The sequence below is a fragment of the Dromiciops gliroides genome, chromosome 4 (genome assembly GCF_019393635.1).
Source record: "Dromiciops gliroides isolate mDroGli1 chromosome 4, mDroGli1.pri, whole genome shotgun sequence".
NCBI lineage: Eukaryota > Metazoa > Chordata > Mammalia > Microbiotheria > Microbiotheriidae > Dromiciops > Dromiciops gliroides.
The window spans coordinates 482,357,121-482,370,885 of NC_057864.1; the positions used below are offsets into that span (position 1 = coordinate 482,357,121).

The 13,765-nt window shown below is 47.4% G+C and overlaps 1 protein-coding gene across 1 annotated transcript in view; it reads left to right on the forward strand.

Moving 5' to 3' along the window:
- Positions 1-11,676, forward strand: part of LIPH (lipase H) — a 32,835-nt gene extending 21,159 nt beyond the window's left edge. Inside the window, exons 7-10 of the mRNA XM_044001640.1 lie at positions 2,869-2,964; positions 5,596-5,707; positions 8,156-8,329; positions 11,121-11,676. Coding sequence (XP_043857575.1) covers positions 2,869-2,964; positions 5,596-5,707; positions 8,156-8,329; positions 11,121-11,193 — 455 coding nt within the window. The 3' untranslated portion in view covers positions 11,194-11,676. The remainder of the gene's footprint in view (positions 1-2,868; positions 2,965-5,595; positions 5,708-8,155; positions 8,330-11,120) is intronic.
- Positions 11,677-13,765: the final 2,089 nt, after the last annotated feature.

The window sequence follows — 13,765 nt, forward strand, 5'->3', positions numbered from 1 at the left end:
TTGTTGTGTTAGAGATCAAAATATGGACACCAATTTTCTTTTCCCAAAGGGTCCCTTAAACGAGACTTGGAAAAACATTTTTTCTTTCTTTTTTTTTTTGGTGATACAATTGGGGTTAAGTGACTTGCCCAGGGTCACACAGCTAGTAAGTCTCAAGTGTCTGAGGCCGGATTTGAACTCAGGTCCTCCTGACTCCAGGCCCGGTGCTTTATCTACTGCACCACCTAGATGCCCCTGGAAAAACATTTTATACAAGAGACAAATAGCCTAGCTCTTGGTTGGAAGAAGGATGGGTATTGCTAGCCTGTGGCAACCAGGCCTCTTGGATCCTGCAGCAGAATAAAGTCTACTGGGTTGTTTTATTTTATTTAAAAAATTTTTTTAATGAGGCAATTGGGGTTAAGTGACTTGCCCAGGGTCACACAGCTAGTAAGTGTTAAGTGTCTGAGGCCGGATTTGGACTCAGATACTCCTGACTCCAGGGCCGGTGCTCTATCCACTGCGCCACCTAGCTGCCCCATACTGGGTTGTTTTAACACCTTGTGGAGTTTACTGAATGGTCTTAGAGCTCTGGTTGGGCGGAGGAAATTTCACTGTTGGTTATTCTCCTCAAGCTCATGTTGGATCAAACAGTGATTTTTGAGAATGTGAAGATTAGTGACATAGAGGCCTAATTGTACTTAGGTGTTTATACTTCTTACTCTAAGTGGGGCATCACAAAACCACAGCTCAGAGAGGGCATGTGACTCTCCTACAGTGACAACGTTCTTATTGCAGGACTAGTGTTCTTCCTACTCCACCACACAGCCTCATACAAGTGTTATGATAATCGGTATTGTATGAGTTGGCCCCCTGACACTCAATACCACCTACCTACTTCTTGCTCTTCACAACACAGTATGACCTCTCATGATTCATTCTTCCTATAGGAGAAAAACTTAGTGAAAACATAAAGAGTAGGGGCAGCTAGGTGGCGCAGTGGATAGAGCACTGGCCCTGGATTCAGGAGGACCTGAGTTCAAATCCGGCCTCAGACACTTAACACTTACTAGCTGTGTGACCCTGGGCAAATCACTTAACCCCAATTGCCTCACTAAAAAACAACAACAAACAAACCATAAAGAATGCATAGGATCTGGGGGCAGCTAGATGGCGCAGTGGTTAAAGCACCGGCCCTGGATTCAGGAGTACCTGAGTTCAAATCCGGCCTCAGACACTTAACACTTACTAGCTGTGTGACCCTGGGCAAGTCACTTAACCCCCATTACCTGCAAAAACAAAACAAAACAAAAAGAATGCATAGGATCATAGATTTAAAGCTGAGGAGGTTCTCAAGTCCAAGCCCCTCCATTTACAGATGCAGAAACTGAAATATGGAAAGGTTAGGCAACTTGTCCAGGGTCACACAGGTAGTAAGTGTCTGAATTGTTATTTGAACCCAGGTCTCCTTGACTCCTTGACTTAACTATTGCATCAGACACACTGAGGTCTGGATGAACCCCCTGAAGTGGTCCTGTAGACTCATATCTTCACTATAAGAAGCTACAACTATGGAAAATATAGTTAGTCATTCTTTTACTTGAGAATTCTTAGGGGCAGCTAGGTAGCTCAGTGGATAAACACCAGGTTGGAGTCAGGAGTACCTGAGTTCAAATCTGGTCTCAGATACTTGACACTTACTAGCTGTGTGACTCTAGGCAAGTCACAACCCTAATTGCCTCAAAAAAACAAAAAAACAAACAAAAAAACATAATAAAAGAATAGAGGGGGGGGCAGCTAGGTGGCGCAGTGGATAAAGCACTGGCCTTGAATTCAGGAAGACCTGAGTTCAAATCTGACCTCAGACACTTGATACTTACTAGCCGTGTGACCCTGGGCAAGTCACTTAACCCCCATTGCCCCACAAAATAAAAAAAGCGAGTTCTTTGTGACTGTGTACAAGTATCTCGGTGTCTCTGGGCCTCAGTTCTTTCATATATAAAACAAGAGGGTTGGATTTGATGCTTTGTAAAATCCCTTCCAGCTCTATTGAAATGATCCTATGATTTGTACCCATGTGTGGTCATCCCAAGAGCCTTGGGTTTGGAGTAAGAGGAGCTGGGTTCAAATTTTGCCTTTGGGCTTTAGCCTCCCTAATTTCCTTGTTTACAAAATGAAAGATTTAGACAAAGTGATCTTCCCTAAGGTCTTTTCTGGCTCTAAATCTGTAGGAAATAACACTGCTGTGACAAGAGATCAGAGGACACTCCACAGGCTGCTTTCTTGGACTCCCTGCTCTGCTCCTTGTGGCTGGTGTGGGGGAAAAGAAGTACAAAGCATTCATTTCCATGGCTATGGTTGTCATAACACTTGGTGCCAAATAAATGTTCTTTTCCTTCTTAACTTCTTTTTGCCTTTGCAAGACAATGTCACCCCATTCTCAAAGACCATGTTGTGTATCTTGGGTGCTTAAGAAATATTGATTGATTGATTGATTAAAAGACTATCGATGAAGGCACAGAGGGGTCACACTCTGTTTCAGTGAAGGGAGAGCCCCCATCCTTGAGTCACAGATCTCTAGGAAGGGTTGAAGATGTACCATCAAGTCTGTTGTTATTTAGTCATCCCACTTGCGTCTGACTCTTTATCATCCCATTTGGGGTTTTCTTGGCAGAGATTCTGGAGTGGTTTGCCATTCCCTTCTCTAGCTCATTTTACAGATGAAGAAACTGAGGCTAAGTGACTTGCCCAGGGCTATACAGTTAAGAGGTGTCTGAGGCTGGATTTGAACTCATGTCTTCCTGACTGCAGGTCTGGTACTCTATCCACTGTACCACCCAGCTGCCCTTATGATAAGGTTACATTCCCTGTTTCCTATTGCCTTCACAGGTTACTATGCTGATCAATGGAAAAATTACTCAGTGCTCAAGGACCCTCCTGTGACAAAAGCCTTTTTTGATACAGCAGATGAAGAGCCGTTCTGCAGTGAGTGACCAGTGCTCGTTCCTTTTCCCAAATATCCCTCAGAAAAGCATGTTTGAGAGGTAGTTGTCTGGGTTGGGGTCAGGCTGACCACTGCCAAGGCCGACAAGGGCCCAGGCTGACCACTGCCAAGGCCGACAAGGGCCCAGGCTGACCGCTGAGGACGTCGGGCCGAGTCAGGGAAAGATGGGGCCTCGGCCTCAGGCTTTAGGTTCTGCAAATTCCATGACAACCAATCCCTGTAATTCAGTTCAACTCAACAAGCATTTATTAAGCACTTACTGAATGAAAGGCACTAGATGCTAGAGATATAAAGACAAAAATGAAATCACCCCCAAAAAGTCTATTGGGGAAAACCACATGGATGCAGAGAAGAATGTGTGAAATATAGATGGAGTAAGGACACAATCATTTCAAGGCAGGAAGCCCTCGGCAGATTGGGAAAGGTCTCCTGGAGAGAAGGTGGTCCACCTTCAGAACCTGGGCATTCTACCCATGTGACTTGAGTAATTTAACCCCCCATCTGAGCTTCACTCTACTCATCTAAAAAATGCAAGGGGTGAGTGAGAATAACTTCCAAGCCTCCTTCCAGTTCTAAATCTGGGAGCTCATCATTCCCTAAATCAGGACCCAGCTGTCACAGGCACCTGATCCAGACCCCAAGGCTCTGACTATGGAGTCCCCAGGCTTCCAAAGACATCGGCCCCTCAACTGCCTACCTGGAAGCAGGCACCTGACAGCCATGCCTTCAACCCCACCATTACCTGCCTTCAATCCCCGTTACTTCCCAGATTCTGTGTTATAGTTATTAAGAGACTCTTCTCTCTGCTGAGGTACCTCCTGTTTCATGTACTTCCTCTCTGCCCCCCATTGAAAGAAGACTATTGAGAGAAATTGGATTTTCTCTGAATCATTGAAGTTGGTGCATTTGGACAAGAGCCACAAATGGGTAGTTGTTGGGCTATCCGCCTGGAACAGGAGTTGTAGAATTCATCCCTGGCCTCAGCATATCCCAAAATGTCATGGGATTTATGATGTTAGAACACCAGGCCATGCTGCCTCCATCTAAAAGGTAAAACGATTCCCTTCCTATTAGCAGATGGGAAAAAAATCTTAACTCCATTTTTATTCATCTTTTTGGTCCTTACAAAACAGATTTCTCCCTGTATCCATCCCTCTCTCCCATCCCAAAGAGTCACCCCATATAACAAAGAATATTATTGTAAGGAGAAAAAAAGAAGAGGAAAGAAAGCAAAAGACATCAGTAAAAGCGATCAGTACATTGGAAAAAGTCAGACGATATAGTCAACGTTCCACACCTGTGGACCCTCCATCTCTGCAAAGGAGTCGAGGGGGCTTAGGCACATGATGAAGAAGCAGCGTTAACATCTGTGGGGATGTAACAGGAAACTGATGCTTCCATGCTGATGAGACACCATGGAAACAATTGTGCTGTCCGTGAACAAAGGTGAGAAGAGAATATCATGTGTGGTGTGAACTGAGAGTTGAATTCATCCCTCCTTTAATCTATTGACCATCTATCCACTCATCCATCTGCCTACTGAGTCCAGAGTCTCTGTTCCAGTCTTTCTCAGAGTAATGATGCCTTGTTTGTGGCAGGTGATCCTACCTCCCCAAAGGCCTTGCAGGAAGAGAACAAGTCCTCCTGAGCGGGATCTGGGAAGAGACAGTGTATCTGTCACCTGAAGTCACCTGAAGGCCAGCCAGTGCATGACTTTTTCTAGCTCCTTGTACTCATGAAGATGAGGCACAGAGGGACTGAGCTCTGAGCTCTTGAGGGGAAGGCCCACACCAATGAGATCCTGGGGTCCTTAAAATCAGAAGACTGGACTCCATGGCCTCCGGGGTCTCTTTCGGCTCTGGTCTCCTCATCCTGGGCTTCTGAAGTGAGTCAGTGCTGGAGCCAGCCTTTCCCAAGACTACCCCTTCCCTACTCCAGCCGAGCTGGACCCCTTGACATCGTTCCCACCTTCATGCCCTGCACAGCCTGGGCCCCTTGCCCAGAAGGTTCTCCCTTCTCACATCCACATCTGGGACTCCAGGCTCAGTGGAAGGATTGTTTTTGTGGTTAGCACTCCTCCTGCCCCAAATGAATTTATACTGACTTACCCAAAGGGGTTATTTCCAATCATTCGTGTCTTTTTATCTGCGTGCCTCGCACAGTGCTGGGTATGTGGTAGGCACTTAATAAAGGCTTGTTGAATTGAACTAAGATTCAAAGATAAATAAGACGTGGCCCCTGCCCTCATCATGGCAGGGGGTGATGGAGAAGAGGGGAGCTATGACCCACATACCAACAGAACCCTGATATCAAGGGTCCCCCTCTCTCCTCTACAATTATTCAGACTCTTGGCATCAAATGTAGAACAGGTTTTGTTCCTAAAGTGAAAGAACACAGGAAAAACTCGGGTCCAAACCCACATGGGGTCCAGGGACCCTGTTTCCCATATAAGCAGCTCCTCTGTCTCTCCTCAGCCTTCTTAGGCAGGATCTAAAGCGTATGAGAGGAAAAGGGAGAGGTCATTAGGGAGATGAAGGCTTCCTTCATCAGCCCTTGATGCAGATACAAAATGAAGCTGGCTCACTCTGACCACAGGCTCTGCCTCTTTGCAGTATATCACTACTTTGTGGATATCATGACCTGGAACAAGAACATACGAAGAGGTTACATCACAATTAAGTTAACAGATCAGGATGGAAATACAACAGAGTCCAAAATCAGTCAGTAAGTTGATGGGGTTAAATTGGACATTGTGTCCGTGCACGTGTGTGTGGATGCTTGTGTGTATGTGTGCATCTGTGTGTGTGGAAGTGTTTGGCTACCTCGTGAAAGGGTGTGAACAGTGGTTTGTCGAGTTCATCTGTTGGTACCATTTTTGCCTCGGTAAATGTTGGAAAGCTCTCCTCTTGTTGCTTGGGTGACCGCAGCTCTCTGGTCCTGCTGCGGTGAAGGGGCTGCGTGAGCACTACCTCTGGCTGCAGAAGGGAAGGAGGTGGCTGACAGAGGCTGTCTCCCTGACCCTCACCTCTAGCTTGCTCTCCATCACCACTCCCCTTTCTCTAGTGCGGACACATGGCACCTTGACCCTCCACCAGCTAGCCAGTCTTTAGGAAGTGGCAAGCACTGCCTGTTGGCTGAGAGGGTTTAGCTGTAGAGAAGTTCCAGGATAGATGTCAAAGATATTATTTCAGGGGCAGCTAGGTGGCGCAGTGGATAAAGCACCAGCCCTGGAGTCAGGAGGACCTGAGTTCAAATCTGGCCTCAGACACTTAACACTTACTAGCTGTGTGACCCTGGGCAAGTCACTTAACCCCAATTGCCTCACCCCCCCCCAAAAAAAAAAGATATTATTTCTCCTCTGAAGAATGAGGGCCTTAGACTCGGTGATCTCTGAGATCTCCACCTCTGAATCTCTTCTCTTAGAATTCCATGCCCTTCGGTTGGACGAACAGAACCTTGTCATCTGAGGTCCTGTTACGTCCTGGGTGGTTCTGCCCAGCATGTGGTAGCTGCTTGGACACTAACTCGGCTTGTCCTTAACTTCTCCATCTTTCCTGCCTCCAGGCCAGGTCTTTCAGTAGAAGGAGCCCTGAACTTGGAGTCCGAGGACCTGGGTTCAAATCCTGGCTCTGGCACTTCCTACCTATGGCACCTTGAGCCAATTATGTCCCTTCTCTGGGCCTCAGCCTTCTCATCTGTAAAGTGAGTGGCTTGGACCCTATGACCTTCGTCAGCATTTTCAGGCCCCTTTTTTTCCTCCCTTGCGCTTTCCACTTTCTAACTACCAGACCCCTTCTTTCTCATAATATTCTTTTAGTCTTTGCTCATTACTTCCCTCCATTGCTACCCTCCATCCTTCCCTTTTCTTTCACTCCAACAGCATCTTCTCACTGGGACAGTCATGTATCATGGAGACCCCAGAGCATCACCAGAGTTACCTCCCTCCCTTACCTCAGAGATGTGTCCCTTAAATTTTTATAGAAATTGATTCATTTTGAGGGGCAGCGAGGTAGAGCAGTGGATAAAGCACTGGCCCTGGATTCAGGAGGACCTGAGTTCAAATTTGGCCTCAGACACTTGACACTTACTAGCTGTGTGACCCTGGGCAAGTCAATTAACCCCAGTTGCCTCCATTTCCTCATCTGTCAAATGGTCTGGAGAAGGAAATGGCAAACCACTCCAGTATCTTTACCAAGAAAATGGGGCCACAAAGAGTTGGATATGAGTAAAAAATGACCAAACAACAACATTAATATTAATAATGCTTCCAATCAACTCTAAAATCCTTGAAGACAGGGGCAGCTTCATTTTTGTTCTTCTGTCCTCACACAGTGTTTTCTTTGATAGATGCTTGGCTACTGCCTGATTGCTGGGTTAAGCACCTGTTTCATGGCAGATGTTGTGCTGGGTACCAGGAACCATGGCTAAAAATGAAGCCAGTACTGCCCTCAGAGCTTATGTTCTGTGATCACAGGGTCATAGACTCAGAGCCTTCTCCACAAACTGCATCTAGAACCAAAGGGCCTGGGACAGTGGCCATCTCTCCCTGGGATTCTCTGTAAAAATGAGTGGGTTGGATTAGCTGGCCATGAGTGACTCTTCCAGCTTCCAATCTGTCATGCTGTGGTGTCTGCTGAGTGAGTGAGGTCTGTGCCAAAATCCACTCTCCCAGATTGGGAGAGGAAGGATGGGAGCGGAGGAGTAGGAGAAGGGGAAAAGAGAGAGAAATGACAAGCAAAGAAAGCACTGCCTTCAGCTGGGTAGGAAATGGTTGTGCGGAGGTGCGTGCACGGGACACACGTGTATGGGAGTACATGGACAGGACCTGTGTGTACAGAGATGCACAGACAGGACACATGTATACAGAGGTGTGTGGACAGGACACGAGTATATGGTGGTGCATGTGGGTGGTACACCCTTATCCTCACCTTCCTTGAGGTAGATTTATTTAATGGGAAGGTGTCTCTGTTTTAAAAACCACATCTCAGGGCAGCTAGGTAGTTTAGTGGATAAAGCACCAGGCCTGGATTCAGGAGGACCTGAGTTCCAATCCGGCCTCAGACACTTGACACTTACTAGCTGTGTGATCCTGGGCAAGTCACTTAACCCTCATTGCCCCACCAAAAAAATAATCATAAAAAAAACAAACCAAACCATGTCTTTGTCTCCTAGCGAGCCTGCCACATTTCAGAAGTATCAGCGGGTGAGCCTGCTTGCCAGGTTTACTCAGGATGTCGACCGGGTGAAGGGTATCTCCTTGGTGTTCTCTACTGGGTCTGCGATCTTGCCCAAGTACAAGCTCAGGATCATCTGGATGAAGCTGAGGCCGATCACACGCCCTGAGAGGTAAGTGGGCAACAACACAGTTTGCCGATGGCTGATGCTTCCCACATGGGGGGTAGAATGGGTCCAGTGACTCTCTTGGTGGAGCTCCATGGGCCCTCGGGGCCAGAGGGAGGGCTTCCAAAGCAAGAGACTGAAAAGACTGGGGAGGACCAATGGCCTCAGAAGAGACTATTGCAGGTCCTCATGCTTCCAGAATTGAATAATGGTTTTTGTTTTTGGTTTTTGTTTTTTTTTTGGTGAGGCAGTTGGGGTTAAGTGACTTGCCCAGGGTCACACAGCTAGTAAGTGTTAAGTGTCTGAGGCCAGATTTGAACTCAGGTATTCCTGACTCCAAGGCCGGTGCTCTATCCACTGCGCCACCTAGCTGCCCCCAGAATTGAATAATGGAACCAAGAACTGCACTGGGAGCTCGCCTCTGGGACTCCCTCTTAGTTTGTGCAGAAGCTGCTTACAATTTAAAGCAGCATGGGAGGCAAACTGGTTTACCTGAGTGGGGTGTTGCATGCTGGCTGTGCCTGTGCCTGTTTTCAGTAAGGGTGTGACCTAGGACAGGTGAATTTACATCTCCTTTCTGGCTCAGTTTCCTCATATGTAAAATGTGGCTGGGCCAGATGTCTTCTACAGGTCCTTGGAGTATTAATATTTTAGAGTTGGAAGAGATGTTATAGGTGTAATCTCCCTTTGGGTTGTCAAGGAGGTGCAACGCTGGAGATGAGCATGTGCCTGTAGGCACAGAAATCCCTCCCCACTTGGGGGATTCTGGGAAAGAAGAGCGTGTTTCTATTCATCAAACATTTCTGAAGCACCTCCCTTGTATCAGGATACATAGCGCTAGGGACACCCCTAAAACGAATGAACGACGCCTGCCCTCAGAGAGCTTATGTTCTAGGCAGCATCACGTCTCTTTTTGTGGGGGGTTGTCATGAGGATCGAATGCAGTCACCTGTGCAAAGGCTCGCCATTGTCATCTGCTCCTCCTGTCATTGCATCCAGATGGCTAAGATGACTGATGGTGTTCGAAGAACAATGTATGGCTTCTGTCCTCCACCAAATAAAAAGGAGGGGCTGATGTGGGGGGTATTTGTATGGGGGGAGGGGGAACAGAGGGAGGGGGATGGGAACTTTGGGGCAACTGCTTATCTTCTGGGACCCTTTTCAGTCTTGAAGCTTTTGTATTTACCCCTTTCCTTAGGCCTCTTTTCATCATATCTTGCTTTTCCAGCTGATAGAAGAGCCAATACAATTATTTTTTTTTGGGGTCTTAATTCTCCTGGGAGAGACAGTGGGATATAGGGGCCAGAGGCCCAGCCATTGGGTTAGGGAGTCCGGGGTTCAAGTCCTGCCTTTGACACCTACTGGCTCTGTGACCTTGGACAAGTCACTTAACTTCTCTGAGGCTCAAATGAGTTGAGATGGGTGGAGGAAGGTTCCCCACCAGGCGTTTTCATGAAGTCACGGTTCTGGAGCAAAAATAATAATAATCATTGGTAATCATCCATAATTTCTCCCCAAATCCTTTCTAGGCCAGGGGCTCCTCCTGCTCATTCCATGGAGCTCCTGACTGCAGACTCAGATCATTTGTTTTGTTCATTTGGTTCTCTTTTTATTATGAAGACAAAGGAATCACTTTTTTAAAAGGTAGCTATGAGGGGCGGCTGGGTGGCCCAGTGGATAGAGCACCGGCCCTGGATTCAGGAGGAGCTGAGTTCAAAGCCGGCCTCAGACACTTGACACTAGCTGTGTGACCCTGGGCAAGTCACTTAACCCTCATTGCCCCGCAAAAAAAAAAAAAGAAAAAAAGGTAGCTATGAAGAAAATCAAGGCATTCTGTTAGGCAGTCAGAGCGCGGCACTGATGCTGTCTGGGACTGTCCTGATGTTTGGCAGGGTCTTATCTGTGACAAGACGATGGAGGGGAATGCGATCGATCGATCGCCTCTGGAATACTTTGGCCCAAGCTCGTGAGGAGCAGGGCCCAGCGGGAAGAGCTGGAGTCCACCTCAAATGGCCGTGTCACTGAGGGTGTTGGCATCAGTTTCCTCATTTGGAAAATGGGAATAACAGCAACACGTGTAGCAGCCACCGCCTGGGGAGGCTGAAATGAGATCGTGTCCTTGAGAGTGGTTTTCACTCATCGGAGCTTGTTCCTTCATCTGTAAGATGGCGATCCTGACACTCCTCTCAGGGTTATTGTGGGGTTCAAATAAGGTCATGCAAGGGATGGCGACGAGACCTATGATTTCATTGGGATGTACCAGCGCAGGCTGGCACCTTCTATGTGGAAACTCCACACAGTGCTTGGCACACAGCAAGCTTAATAAAGGCCCTGAGAGCCTAAAGCGTAAACCAGAGGCAGCCTTGGAGCCTAGGTCTTCGTGGCATCGAGGCCAGCTCTATCCACTTCACCACACTGCCTCCTCGCTACAAACAAAATGGCTGACTAACTCTAAAGCCCTGTGTAAAGGCTGGCCTAGGTGAGGATTCCTCTGACCAAGTACATGCAGAAAAAAGAACTTGGCCCCAAGTGCTCTCCTGTCTTCTTCCATGCCAGACCCTGACCCTAAATTAGCCGATGTTCTTGGGGAACAGTTTGGTCTTCTACCCCCAGCTTTGCCTTTTTGTTTCTTGCTGGTCTTTATCTTATTGATCAAGTAAGGTTGTTCTTGCGTATGTTCCGGACCTGCATGTTGAATCTCCCCAACAGAATGGAAGCTCCCTGGGGGAGCCAGGCCCTTAGAAAAGGCTTCATAAATGCTCCTTGGTTGACGGAGTCTTGCTTTTCCTTTCCTCAGGCCACAGATGTGTAGATACGATATCGTCCTGATGGAAAACAGAGAAATGGCCTTCCAGCCGATCCTTTGCTAGACACTCAGACCCAGGCAGCCGCTTGCAGATGTCATTTTGCCGTGGAGGCAAAGAACGGATCAGAGCGCATATCCATGTATTTGGTTGTCTTGAGGTGTATCACAAAATACCATGCAGTTTTAGAGCCGTGAAATAAAGTTGGGGGCTGGCACCTTTGGCCTCTTGAATTTGGTCCTCCTGGATGCAGGGACAGTCCAGGATGTTTTTTCTAGTAGTTTAAGTGCCCTGGGGGCTAGAGGCAGGAGTTGGCAGGAGGCCCTCGCTTGCCTGTGGCTTTCACTATGGGGTGTTAGCCTCTTTCTTCCTCAATTCCTGCCTGTGCTGATGTGCTGCTCTACCTCTGGGATCCTGGGGAGGAGGACTCAAGTCTGTGAAGGGGTTTGGGACAGTGGAAACACCTCTTCATGTATGTTGTATTTATGTCATATGTGAATGCCTTATTTATTTGAAATGGCCTAATAAAGTGTAAGCTTCCAAAGGTCAGGTGCTGTGTCATGTTGTTTTTGTATCTCCCATGGCTCATTCAGTGCCTGACACAAAATAGGTGCCTAATGAATGCATGTGCTAGAATAATCTTCCTTCCCTCTATTCCCCCTCCAATCTACTCTAAGAATGCCTCCTTTAAAGAGAGAACAGCACTCTGGGAGAACTTGCTCTCTCTCTCTCTCTCTTTTTTTTTTTTTGCTGGGCAATGAGGATTAAATGACTTGTCCAGGGTCACACAGCTAGTAAGTGTCAAGTGTCTGAGGTCGGATTTGAACTCAGGTACTCCTGACTCCAGGGCCGATGCTTTATCCACTGCGCCACCTAGCTGCCCCTACTTGTTCTCTTTTTGAGTGGGGATATGTTGGGGAGGAGGAGGGTCAGAGAGAGTCTCTGGGGCTGCCCTACAAATGGATCAAAGAGGAAGGGATAACAGAGGGGCTGCCACAGCAGAGAGAAGGAGCAGGGGCAGCCAGCCCCCTTCTCCCTCTGGCTTCTCTCTGACCCCGGAAGTGCTGAGATAGCTACAGAGTGGGGGAAAGTTCAGAGAGGACCCCCATGGCAGCAACAGGATTCTCCTCACCTGGGCTCAGACTACTTCTGCGACATGTGAAGCTGGCTAGGATGAAAAACAACACTGGCTAGAGGAACTTCCTGAGAGATGGTGTGGGGTAGTGGGTAGGGAGCTGGACCTGGAGTCAGGAAGACCTGGGATTGGATGGATCCTGCCACTGTCACTTACTGCTCAGGGCAAGTCTCTGAGCCTCTTCTGTAAAAGGAGTGGGGGTTGGATTAGGTCAAAGCTTCTTCTTTTTTTGTGAGGCAACTGGGGTTAAGTGACTTGCCCAGGGTCACACAGCTTGTAAGTGTCAAGTGTCTGAAGGTGGATTTGAACTCAGGTCCTTCTGACTCCAGGGCTGGTGCTCTATCCACTGAGCCACCTAGCTGCTCCTAGGTCAAAGCTTCTTAAAGTGTGAGTCTTGACCCCATATGGGGCTGCAACTGAATGTGGAGCTTGTGAAAAATTTGGCAACTGTAAAAGGTTATGTATACCTATTTTATATACCTACATGCCCAAGGTTGTGTAAAAATTTCTCTGGCGAAAAGGAGTAGAAAAAGTTTAAGAAGCCCTGGACTAGATGACTTCTGAGGTAGGTCTCTTCCAACTCTGAACTGATAATAACTGTCTACAACCCCATCTCACTCTGCAGCCTTGCTGGAAGCACAAGATTAGCAGAGTGGATGCTCCATTGCCTGCAATGAGGAACTAAGCAGGTCCAGATAGTGCCTTTCCCAAAACTCTTCAGCTCTTCAGTTTCCTGCCTGGGGGGCAGGGGTGGAGGTGGGACATCACTGGGGTCCCAGAGAACAACAGGGCTTGAAGCTGCTTGGCAGACTGTGTTTTATTTTGTCCTGCTTATTTGCTGACTGATTCCATGTCAAGAATAAAAGCATCTTAAAAAAAAAAAGAATAAAGGCATCTGTATGCAGAATACCAAGTATGTTCATCTACTCCCATGAAAAGCCAACTCCATTATGCCAAGATCATGGAATGAGGTGGGGCTCATCACTGGGTGGGGGTTTCAGAGCTGATTTTGGACTGGATAAGTTCACAAATTCACATACTCCTTGAGATTAAGTTGAGATGGTGCCCCATGGAGAAAAAGGATAGAAAGTCACTGACTTTCTGAGGTACATGGAGAGCAGGTGCCTTGTTAGCACCCCCTCCCCATACCCCTCCCCCATAGAGAAAAAGCTACCAGGGTGAGGAGGGGAAGGGATCCTTTTATTGAACAAGATTGGGTGTGTGGCTATCTATGGCAGAAATGATTAGTTTCACGAGAGACATTTTCATCAGTGAGGGGAGAGAATTTTAAAGTGATGTGGGGAAAAGATAACTAGACTCTGGATGGAGCTCATTTTGATGGAACTTAATCTTAAGTCTAAATTTAGAAGAGTGATGGTGCTTTTGACAGAACAGAACTAATCCAATGGAAGGATTTTGAAGGCTCTACTTGAAGTAGCTAAGTGGTTGCAGAATGATCCCATTAGATTGGGGGTCCTTAACCTTTTATTGTGTCCTAGAACC